This window comes from Myotis lucifugus, unplaced genomic scaffold (genome assembly GCF_000147115.1).
Source record: "Myotis lucifugus unplaced genomic scaffold, Myoluc2.0 scaffold_203, whole genome shotgun sequence".
Lineage (NCBI taxonomy): Eukaryota > Metazoa > Chordata > Mammalia > Chiroptera > Vespertilionidae > Myotis > Myotis lucifugus.
In genome coordinates, this window is record NW_005871251.1 from 1,456,177 (window position 1) to 1,468,387 (window position 12,211).

A 12,211-nucleotide genomic window follows, 5' to 3' on the forward strand; every position below is an offset into this window, starting at 1 on the left:
ACCTGGATATCCACATAAGAAAGCTAAGGCCCATCTTCCTTACCTGCTTTCAAAGCAAAGGGGGTGCCTTTTTAAAGTCTTTTGTATGTTAGGGCGCTCTATCAATTATAGTATTTTACACAAAATATTATTTAAGGAATCCACAACAGGGAGCTAGTTATGAGGATTAATTTGTGAAAATATTCTGAAAACATTAAAATATCATATATATGTATATATATGATACTTCAATGTTTATATATGTATATATATACACTTTATATATATATGTATGAATATAATATATATTATTTTGCTTTTGGGTCGGGGGGAGATATACAACAGAATGAAAAATAAATATTCTAAAATGACCTATCAAGCCAAGAACTAAGAAAATGCTTTAGAAAAATAACTTGTTACTGAGATACTATTTAAATTTTACTTACATAAGAGATGTCCATGCATATAACAGGCAGTTTGTGTCCATACAGTGAGAGAAAAAACTAAACATAAAAAAGAATATAAATAATTCATGTTTGTCTATAAAATACAGGCATAATTTATTACGTTAATCTAAAATATAACTTCAAAATCCAATGCTAACACTGTCTGGGTCACCTTATGTGTTTATTCGCAAAAGCAAACCCCTGCTGGCAGCCGCACCCGTCTCGCTTCATACCCAGCATGCCCTTGCCAAGGACAGGGCAGCCCCAGTGGAGCGGGAGGCCCGGAAGCCTCCTGCCCCCCTTGTACACAGCAGAGATGGTCTCTGGATCGCTCAGCTGGAGAGACCCTGGGGCACTTACTTCACACCATTCCCAGGTTCAACCCTGCGGGTAGGGCCCAGTAAACTGTATTGTTAAAGCAACACAAAGACCCTGATATAAAGCCAAGTGTGGAATCACTGCCCAGGACACCCAGCAACGCCCCTGAAAACTACTGGCTAGGACAGGATTTTCTGAACATATGCAATATAACTTACTTTAAACAAAAGCTATAAACCAGAAGACTCTTTTAAAACTCTTTTGGCTTTCCTAGGGCACCTACAATGTTTGATACAAGTTTTTAGAAATATGCTCCTGTTGGGCACTCAAGGCCACTTCTTCTTTTTTTAAATATATTTTTATTAATTTCAGAGAGGAAGGGAGAAGGAGAGAGATAAACATCAATGATGAGATAAAGTCATTGATTGGTTGCCTCCTGCACGCCTCCCACTGGGGCTCGAGCCTGCAACCCAGACATGTGCCCTGACCGGGAATAGAACCATGACCTCCTGGGTTCATAGGTCAACACTCAATCACTGAGCTACACTGGCCAGGCACAAGGCCACTGCTTTTTAAAAAAATATATATTATATTGATTTTTCAGAGAGAGGAAGAGAGAGGGATAGAGAGTCAGAAACATCGATCAGCTGCCTCCTGCACACCCACTTACTGGGGATATGCCTGCAACCAAGGTACATGCCCTTGACCGGAATCGAACCTGGGATCCTTCAGTCCGCAGGCTGATGCTCTATCCACCGAGCCAAACTGGTCAGGGCACACGGCCACTTCTTTCAATCTCCACCCAGGCCAGTAAGAAAGGGAGTAAGGCATGACCACGGTACCTTTAAGGTGTCGACATAGAAAATCTTCACAGTGCAGTCCAGCAAAGACACAGCCAACAGGTTCTGATGGGGTGAGTACCTGACACTCAGAACTTCTTCATCCAGCTGCAGGGTTCGGGTTTGCTTCACAGAAAGCCTAGCATCACAGAAATCACCCAGAAAAAAACAATGAGTGCCTTACAAAGGCAGACGAAAATGCCAAAAAACTCTGGAGCTCAAGAGAAATACTCAAAAGTCCATTCAGTGAGTTCCCACTTTCAGTCCAAGAAATGGAGGAAAATAAAAAATGTCTACTCACCTCTTCTGGGTACTATTTTCATCTTTCACCAACTCAAAGTCCCAGAACTTGACAGACTTATCTGCACCACCTGTCACAAAGCCACGCTGAAAACCAAATGACATCCCAATTAAAAAGAATTTTAGCACAGAAACCTGGATAAGATACCAAAATAGTATAAAGACCATTTGTCTTCAATGGCATGAGATAAGAACTAAATGTGGTTTCTAACTCCCTCAATCTCTTTAGGGGCTGCTGCTTCAGACCGTATTTGAGAATTCCTAGTGACACAAATGACAGATGACAACTAGTGGAAAGTCCTAGTTATACTTCCGTTCGGCATCAGGAGGAAAGACGCAGTAAGCGTTGGGGGCTTGTACTCCACCTGAGAAGGCAACAGTCTAAGGAATCTGCTACTAAGTAGTAAAGCAGTTCCATAGATAAACAGACTGGATCACCTAAGTAAGTTTGTTCACAGTATTCACCTAAGAGCATAAATGTATCCCTACACTATCGCTGCTTAAAATATGTTAAAATCGCTTCCCAGTATCAAGACAATTAGCCTCATCCCATTGCAGAGCTGGTGCAGTGTCCACCACACAGAGGTAGAAACAATTTCAAGCATCTGGTCGGCCAATTCAGAGATTTGTAACAGGAAACAACTTTACAGTGACGCTTACTGTTGCCGTGGTGATAAAGACCACCTAGTTTACGAAGTCATCGCAAAAATAACAATAATCTGCCCTGACCGGTTTGGCTCAGTGGATAGAGCGCCGGCCTGCGGACTCAAGGGTCCCGGGTTCGATTCCGGTCAAGGGCGTGTGCCTCGGCTGCGGGCACATCCCCAGTGGAGGATATGCAGGAGGCAGCTGATCGATGTTTCTCTTTCATCGATGTTTCTAACTCTCTATCCCTCTCCCTTCCTCTCTGTGGAAAATCAATAAAATATATTTAAAAAAATAACAATAATCTGCATAATGGATGTGAAAATATTTTGGAAGAGATAGACCACTGTACAAATGCAAGATGGTGTAACCATTTAAAATTTACATGCTGCTGCTGCATTCTGACTCCAACAGCATTACCCACTCTAAAATCCAGATTGTTTTTTCCAAAAATGTCTACATTCAACGAATGAAGATTCACCACCATTCAGAGTATGCAAATGAATGGGCCACAATCTCTTAAGGTATTTTAAAATAATACCTCACAATGTTCTTAGCCACTGCACCTCATGGAGGGTGATGCCTCTGAAGGAAGCCCGCCGTGAATGACTCGTAAGGGCCAACTTATCTGCTAAAACACTAGACTTAGTCACAGATGAATGGACTAAAAGGGGAGGAGAGCCTACTCTACCCTCTGCACTGCGCTGCCCAAGGAACTGTCCTCTTAAGAAGTATCATAAAGCACTGGCAGAAAACCATGAAGGTAAGGAATGTGATGACATGTAACCGATGACTGAGAGCAGCTGAACAAGGACTCATTTCACAATGACATCTAGGACATCACACAGGAAATTGAAAGATTAGACTAAACATGCTTTCGTTAAAGAAACCCTGAGAGAAATCTATTAGGCAGCAGTGAAACCTGACAGAAGAAATGGGAGATGCAGCAGAGTCCTGAAGTCCAGATGTGAACATCTGTACGTTACCTGGTCTGGAGAGAGAGACATGGACCACAGAGCGCCGTCATGGGCATCCACGGTCTCCAGCAGCGTCCCCGAGGCCAAGTCATACAGCTGCAGCCGTCCTGTCTGTGGGCGACAGAACGAGCACAGCTCTGAGCAGCACACCCACTACTCCTGCCTGCGCGGGGCAGGAAAGACTTCACCGCCAAGCAGCAACACTGCGGCTGCTTGGAAATGGGCTCCACCCCATGCTCTGTACTCCTACCCAAATCAACGCAACGAAACCCCTGCTGACGTGTGGAGTTAACCCTGGCAGGGTGGATATTCCTGTAGTACTCCTGCCATTTTCATTGGTTCCCCATCTTCAAAAGGTAAACATCATGGCCACAGGCCAATCAGAATAACCCTAACAGCACATGGCAAACCTGGAATCAGTCCTGTAAGTGGACTACGTCTGTGGAACTGGCTTAACCAACCCTTCCCCATCTAGCCTTGGTTTCCTCTCTACCCTACACTGATAATCTACCTACCATGCTAGGGTGAGCAATGAACCTAAAAACATTGTAGCAGCTTAGAAACATCGGCCATGCTTGCTCAGGACCCTGTGTAAGCCACGACCACAGTGCCAACAGGGACCACACACAGCGGCAAAATCTGCTCTGAGCTTCTGCACGCCCGCTGGGAAGAGCATGAGGTGGAGACTGGAGTCCCAGGGCTGCCTCTTTCCAACTCAGTGACTGTTGGTGAAGTCATCTTTATGGACCCGTTTTTTAAATCTGTAAAAGCCCACCTTTCTACACTGTTGTGGGGATTCAATGAGATAATGTACATTATCTGCCTAGCACAGAGGCTAGGCTAGGGGTTGTATTTTAGTCATACAGGTAGCCTTGAAAGGCATTTGCAAAATTGTCTCTCAACAGCAAATGGCAGATGAATATTTGTTAGAAGAATGAAAAATGAGGGAGACTTTTAATTGAATTTAATGCTCTTTCCCTGACAATGACCCCATGATCTCTCCAGCTTATTTGTCACTTTGTGCTGGGCAAAGGATATCCATTGTGTTACACAGGTTTTCTAAAAATAATCATGCACACATGGCCCTGGTTTATGGAGATAAAAATGACAAACACTTGCAAAGCACTTTTCAAAACATTACATAGACCTTACTCCATTTATTCTCACTCCTACTCATTATTGCTACTTAAGGTACCAGCTCTTATTAGTAGCATGCTGTGAGCCAGGTTATTTACACCATTTTGCATGAGAAAACCAAGGCTTACATGGTTAAGTAACTTGCCCAAAGGCCTCATAGCCAGTGAGTGGAAGGGCTGGGTGGGATCAAACCGAGGTTCATCTGGGGGGAAAGCTGTCAGAAGCAAGCCTCATGATCCCATTATAGAGATAAGGAAACTCTAAGAGAAGTTATGGGACTTGCTCCAAATTACCCATTTCTTAAGGGAGAGATTCTGACTCCAAATCCACATCTGCTCATTCCCACATGGTATCCCCCAATCTGATGAGCAGCTGGGAATGAGGCCTTGGTCAGGTTTTTACTGAAGCTTCTATCTGCCAAGCATGAAGCTAGGTACTTAATGTATTTATCATTAGTCTTCTCAAATCACAATTACATATGTGCTCAAAAAGATGCAGAAAAGCCTGACCACCAAAATGTTAGTGAGTTATCTCAGGGCGTGACTTTGTCTTCCACATAATTGACATAAGGTTTGATTTCTTAGAAACAAAGCAAAACCCTCAAAACAGGGATAATGAACACCCTCATGTTATCCAGCTCTAACACACTTCCACTATGCTAAAAAAGCCAGGTTTCTCAAACACCTTTTCGAATACTGAGTAGGATAGACACCAAAATCCAAGAAAAAAATCCCGATTTACCTTTGTTCCGATGACCACCTGCCTATCACCAGGTACAAAGAATGAGCAAAGCGCATATTCGCAGGTCATTGTGCGGATACACTGCAGTGTAGACCTGAGAGAGAGAAGGCGGAACATAAATGTTTGTGAAGAGAACCTGCCTCCCCACCTTAGACGTCAGGGTGTGTGTTCAATGCACACTTAGACACACAAAGCGATCAACGTGAGAGAGGACAAAGCCCGAAGAACCCTGGCTCAGACCCAGTTGTAGTCAAGGGAGAAAAGCTTGTTTTCATTGCAGGAGCCTCCTCGTCTTGAGGAGCAGAGATTAGACAACAGCAGGCAGAAAAAGCATCTGCTGGCTCAGAGACCCACCTGCCACTACACAGAAGTGAGCTCAGGATTGCAAGTCAAATTAGCTTATTTCTATCTATCCCTATAAGTTCATTTATTGGACCATAAACATCCATTCAACAAATATATATCAAATGCCCATTTCATCCATCAAACATTTACTGAGCGCCAGGATCTCATAAAGCTTAGCATTCTTTAGGAATGAGACAGATAAATGTTGGTCTACCTGGTACAGGTGGTAGCAGGTGCTATGGAGAAACACAAAGCTGGGGGTAGGGGGCCTGTATGTGTGCAGAGTGCAAGGGTGGGGGAGGGTAGCAGGACTGCCCTTTGATGAGAAGATGGAGAAAGGGGAAGGTGGTTCCAGGCAGAAAGAACAGGGAGCACAGAAGCCATGACACAGGCATGTTCTTGTGTTGAAGGGAGAACAAAAAAGCCAGTGAGGCTCCAGGGGAGCAGACGGGGCAGCAGTGAGAGATGAGGTCTGGAAGGGCTTTGGTTTCAAGTTGGAGTGAGATGGAGCTACTGGAAGTGACATAACTCCCACACAGACTGCCGTGGCTGCTGTGTTGAGAATGGACTACGGGGGTACCAGTCAGGAAGCTATTTCAACAGTCCAGAGGAGAGATGATGGTGTGAATCGGGTACAGGCAGGGCAGGTGATGAGATGGCTGGATTTGGGTACATTTTGAAGGTAAAGAATTTGCTAATGAACTGGACATGGGTTATGAGAGAGAATCAAGAATGTCCACAAGGATTTGGGGCCAGAACAACGGGAAGGAAATAATTATGTACTAAGATGGGGAAGTCTCTAAGAAGCGGGTGGGAAAATTGTTGAAGAAATGAAGATCACAAGTCTGGTTCGGGATATATAAAAATTTGAGAAGCTTACTAGACATCCAAGTGGTGACACAAACAAAGCATTTGGATAAATGGGCCTGATGGGGAGGGAGAGGCTAAGGCTAGAGATATAACCTTCTGTGTCACCAGCACAGAGAAAGGTGTGACTAGAGGTCACATAGAGTGAGTGGACACAGAAAAGTTCCAAGGACTCCCCCGTGAAGCATTCCAACACGAAAGGTAAGAAGGATCCAGAAAAGACTAACAAAAAACAGCCAGAAGAGGAAGTAATAAAAATCAAAGAAAGTGTTTCAAAGAGAAAGTGATCAATTCAGAGAGAGAGTGTCAAATGCAGCTCACAGGTTGCTGGGTTTAGAAACAAGATCTCTGATTTGGTGACAAGAGCGGTTTTGGCGACACGGTGGGGGTAAAGCCTCATGGAGACAGATGCAGACAGCATGGAGATGAGCAAGCAGATGGGGAGCTGAATGGAAAGAGGAGCATGAGACAGGGTTATTACTTCTTTTAAGGTGGAAGAGAGTATAGCCCATCTGTATGCTGATGGAATGGCCGATGGAAAGGGAAACTGATGACGCAGGAGGAAGAAATCTGCGAGAAAGGAGATGAGAAACACTCTCACACACAAATGATGATTAATTTTGTTAGAAGCCCTAACACAGCACTGTGAAGAAGGGCAGAAACCTGGATAATATGAAGACGTTCTGAGTGTGGCAGGTGTAATGGAGGCATATGAACGTTTTCTAGAAGTTTCCACTTTTCCAGTGAAGTAGGAAGCAAGGTCACCAGCTTAAAGGTGCTTGAGAAAAGGTGTGAGTCACCCAGCAAAGTGAGGAGTGAAGCAGTAAAGTGGCATTACTGGACAGCACGAAGAGCCTACCTGAATTTAAGAAGTAGGCAGTATGTTTGTTTCTCTCCAGCATGAAGCTTGTAGCTTTCATACATGGAACAAGTTTGAATTTTTTTTGCATGGAACAAAAAGGCAACTTTTCCTAAACCCCACAGATATACGCTCAAAAAACACTGAAGATACATTTGGATGGAACTGTCTTTAAGGCCTTAAGAAACTAATAACTAACCATGAAGAGCATTAAGAATTATTCAAAGGGAAGAAAACACTGCTGGATAAAGCTACCGAAAGATCATTTCACAAACCTGTTCCAAATCTTAATGGAGTCGGCTGCCGCGGAAAGGACAGCGATATTGTCCGAGCTGAAGGACAAAGTCCGCACGTCACTGCGATGGCCCCCGAGGGTGACCCTGCTCGTCCTCACAGGCTGAGGTGCAGGCGCTGATGGGTTCAGTGAATATAATTCCACCAAGTTGTTCTGCAGCAGGAAGACAGCCTTTAACTCCCCTTGAGGTGAGAGGATCAGGTCAAAGGATCTGCATGTGGAAATATTCATAAACGTCTCAGCTCCCACAGTTAACTTTTTCTAGGACAAAGGCTTTGCAGCGTCCTGAATCTATACGAGTGTGAACAAGTGTAAAGAATTTTACATGTAAGAGAACTCTGAGTATTGGATACTAGTTGAGTATAAGCTTTTAAGAAATCTGGGCTTAATCACTGGACCTGGCATATATGTTGTTCCTGTGTATCTTTTGTAAGTGACCTCAAATCCTTTCGGCATAGGTGGAATACATTTTTCTTTTAAATTGGCAGCAGGAAAGAATAGTAATCAAATAGATGAAAGGGAAAACTAAAATGACATGACGAGTTAGTGTGCCCGCTATGAGGGAGCGGGAGCTGAGTGTGACACAGGCATCCCACGATCACTGTCTCCAAATACACAATTCGTACAGGCCGCTCACAAATTGCGTAACCAAGTCAATACAACGCTGCCGCTCGCTGTTCCTACAACACCGCAGGAACTCCTCAGATACTTCACACACTGCACGCGTACTCACTTGATTTTGGCAGATGTTTTGATGTTTGTCACCCGCTGGATTTCATCTTGCAGAGTCATTTCAACACTGACTTCAAGGTCTTCCTCCTCCCCTTTGCCAGAGTTTAATCTAGAGGGAAACAAACTCATGCTACCACTTTTCCAGCAGCTTTGCTACTAGTTGAGTCAAGTTCTGGCTCTGAGACTCACAGCCTGTGTGACCTTGGGAGAGGCACATAACCATACAGGATGACTGTGAGAACTACAAATGTAGTGGATGGAGAAATGCTCTGTGCATTGCAGCGTCACAAATGTAAAGTATTACTGCATTTAAGGGGTTCTCTCAAAAAACGGGCTCACCCTAGCTGGTTTGGCTCAGTGGAGAGAACGTCAGCATGCGGGCTAAAGGGTCTGGGTTCGATTCCTATCAAGGGCACATGCCCGGGTTGCAGGCTTGATCCCCAGTGGGGGGTTGTGTAGGAGACAGCCAATCAATGATTCTCTCTCCCTCTCCTTTCCTCTCTGAAATCAATAAAAATATATTTTTTTAAAAATGGACAAGTCTCTGTAATTTGAACTATTCCACTGAAATGTATCTGGTAAATTTTTCTAACTTCAGGACATTTTAGAAAATCCATTAACCTGGATTTTTAAAAAAATTCAATCCAATCACGTCAAATGAACCAGAGATCTCAAAAGAGTCGCCAAGTCAGATGACTTTTTATTTCTTTGAGACGTGGTAAGTTTCAACCATTGAGGAACCAATTTCTATGACTATAATGTCCTATTTCAGGGTTACACAGCCTCCAGACTTCAATTGCATGACTGTCCAACCAGCCTTCCTTCTCACAGTCCCACAGGTGAGCATCGTGCAACCTGCTTCCTTCTGTACAGGCTGCTGTCACTGAAGACACAGGGCTGCCCTCTGGGAATTTAAGTCATTTAAAGTGATTTTTAAAAATCTGTCTAGCTCTGTGTGGCTCTGAGTTCAAGACTGGAATGCAAGAGTTAAAAAGCTGTACTAAAGAGCAGAAATGTAAACTTGGACTACCAGCATGCCTCAACATCTAGCTTTTAACAGTAACTGGAAATAGAGTAAATATTTCCTTAATCCAGTTCTCTATGGGTACTATGTGGGCCCACCCAGGATACCTGACTATTAGTAAGTATAAGGAAACACACCTGGCTTTCTTTCTGGCCTTCTTCATCTTCTTATCCATTTTCTTCTGAATCTCCTCTCTGGAGAGGATGCAGAACACTTCCAGCACAGAATCAGTTCCCTAGAAAGACAAAAGGCTGAGTCCAGGATGGGCAATTTGTCAGCTAGCTTTTTCTCAGTAAGAACTAAACCCGTTTCCTTTTCTTCCCTTATTAGTTGTATCACCTTGGACAACTTAATCTTTCTGGGTTCAATGTCTCATCTGTGAAGGGGGAACACCACCTCCTACTCAGAACACTGCTCTAAAGACTAAGTAAGAGTTAATGCTTTGAGACTGCTTAGGAAAGCAAGCATGTAATAAATGGCTGCTCGTAAGAACATAACAGCCATCATTAATGTGGTGGCTGACAGAAGCTCGGGATTATAGTATCATCATGACTTTTAGCATGACCAAAGGAAAACTCATCTTCACACAGACTATGAAAGAACAGGTCTCTGAAAGGAACGCCTAGTCCTTGTGACTTCCTCCTGCGACTGGAACTCACATGGCAAGCAAGCATCCTGCCTGTCCTGTCGGTCGAGAGGTTCACGACTCTGTCCCTTCCTTCCCGCAGGATGGAACCAGCTTTTCTGCAGGTAAGGATGCGCTGCAGGAGCAACAGGGAAGAGGAAGGTTAACCTCTGAAAAGACGACTAAGAAACGCAGATAACAAAGACATTCCCTAAAACAATGCCAAGAATTATAAATTCAATAACAATTTTCACTTTCCCCACCACTCAGCTCAATCAGAGACCAGAAACAGAAATGCCTTACATCCTCAGGAGCCTCGTCCACCTCGAGGGCACCATCCTCTGCTTCATGTGTGTCCTGTATTCCAGGGGACGACCCCTTGATTTTCTTGGGCTCTGGTTCTTCTAGATCTTTAATCTGTTTTACAAAAATGGAAACTATGAAATAATATGTTCTAGGAAATGACTCTTAACCCTAATGACCTAGGAACCTGTCCTGATGGCCACTAGTACCCTCCACTCAGTGATCTCTCTGATCAAACCTCTTCAGTGGCAGGACATTTACCAGGATATATTAAAGACTGACTATAACAAATGCATACAAAACATTGTTGGCTATCCTATCTCCAGTAACTTCCAGAGTATAAGAACTATTATTTAGTAACAAGGTGACAAAATGATGATTGACTCTTCACTAACCTTAAAACCTTCTTAGGTCAGTGGTTCTCAACCTGTGGGTCGCGACCCCTTTGGGGGTCGAACAACTCTTTCACAGGGGTCGCCTAAGACCATTGGAAAACACATAAGCAATTACATATTGTTTTTGTGATTAATCACTATGCTTTAATTATGTTCAATTTGTAACAATGAAATTGGGGGTCACCACAACATGAGGAACTGTACTAAAGGGTCTCGGCATTAGGAAGGTTGAGAACTATGTTCTTAAGGTTGAGAACAGTGTTCTTAGGTAAAAGATCTACCATATACTAGAGCAGTGGTTCTTACTTTCTGGCCCTTTAAATACAGTTCCTCATGTTGTGACCCAGCCATAAAATTATTTTCATTGCTACTTCATAACTATAATGTTGCTACTGTTACGAATCATAATGTAAATATCTGATATGCAAGATGGTCTTAGGTGACCCCTGTGAAAGGGTCGTTCGACTGCCAAAGGGGTCACGACCCACAGGTTGAGAACCGCTGTTCTAGAGGGAAAGATTCAAAATGGCATTAAGAATTGCAAGAGAGGTTATACTTCCCCCTTAAATAAAGAAAAGCTAAGCCCTCGCCTACTAATGTAGAACCTATCGAAGTGGCTGCTGGACACAACACACACTGAACTCCAGCTACCAGTAAACCTAAGTTCCAGAATCTTTTCCTCACAAAATCTCTGAGGATCTGAAAAAAAGTTATAGATCTCAGAATATACGTATTTAGAAACACACAAACTTTACAGACTTTTGTTTTAGGGGAAAGAGTCACTGATATTCTCAAGTCCATCCATGGACACTGAAGGTCCAGGAATATTAGGCTAAGAATCCCACAAATTAAAACATTAGCATGACCAGAAGCTAGACGCCTAAAGCTATCCTTCCAAGCCTGAACCCATGAGGGCAATGGAGCACAGAATGAAGAAAAACTTGTTTAGAAGTTGCAGGTTATCAATGTGATAGCATTCCTTTAGAACTACGTGACGCTGTGTGAAGCACTCAGTAATTACATCCAATTTTTTAAAGTCAATGAGCCCCTAAAGCCGGTGAAACACGACAGGCACATAATCAGAAAAAGGAATTACCTCTTGCAGATAGGCTATGTCCCAGGCCCTCAGCTCACTGTCCGAAGCCCCCGTGATGAGTCGCTTTTCTTCTGACACCAGAACCAACCCCCACACCTAGAGTATAAAGAGATTCCAATAATACAACTTTTAAGACCCAAGGATGTATGATGTGACACTCCAAAAGCTTTAGTACACTGTAGTGCATTTGCAAAGTCCAATATTAAGGTAATTCTATCAACATGGATTGTGAGAAATTCCACTGTTAGAAAGAAAAAATGGCCCATGGCACAATTGTCTGATAACTTG

The 12,211-nt window shown here is 43.4% G+C and overlaps 1 protein-coding gene across 4 annotated transcripts in view; it reads right to left on the reverse strand.

Moving 5' to 3' along the window:
- WDR3 (WD repeat domain 3) overlaps positions 1-12,211 on the reverse strand; it is a 30,326-nt gene that overhangs the window by 8,552 nt on the left and 9,563 nt on the right. For all 4 annotated transcript variants that reach the window (XM_006097478.3, XM_023761246.1, XM_023761244.1 and 1 more), the window contains 11 exons: positions 11,924-12,019; positions 10,433-10,546; positions 10,164-10,265; positions 9,642-9,739; positions 8,482-8,589; positions 7,729-7,959; positions 5,383-5,476; positions 3,514-3,615; positions 1,884-1,969; positions 1,586-1,721; positions 426-482 (listed from right to left, as the gene is read on the reverse strand). In XM_006097478.3, coding sequence (XP_006097540.1) covers positions 426-482; positions 1,586-1,721; positions 1,884-1,969; positions 3,514-3,615; positions 5,383-5,476; positions 7,729-7,959; positions 8,482-8,589; positions 9,642-9,739; positions 10,164-10,265; positions 10,433-10,546; positions 11,924-12,019 — 1,224 coding nt within the window. The remainder of the gene's footprint in view (positions 1-425; positions 483-1,585; positions 1,722-1,883; positions 1,970-3,513; positions 3,616-5,382; positions 5,477-7,728; positions 7,960-8,481; positions 8,590-9,641; positions 9,740-10,163; positions 10,266-10,432; positions 10,547-11,923; positions 12,020-12,211) is intronic.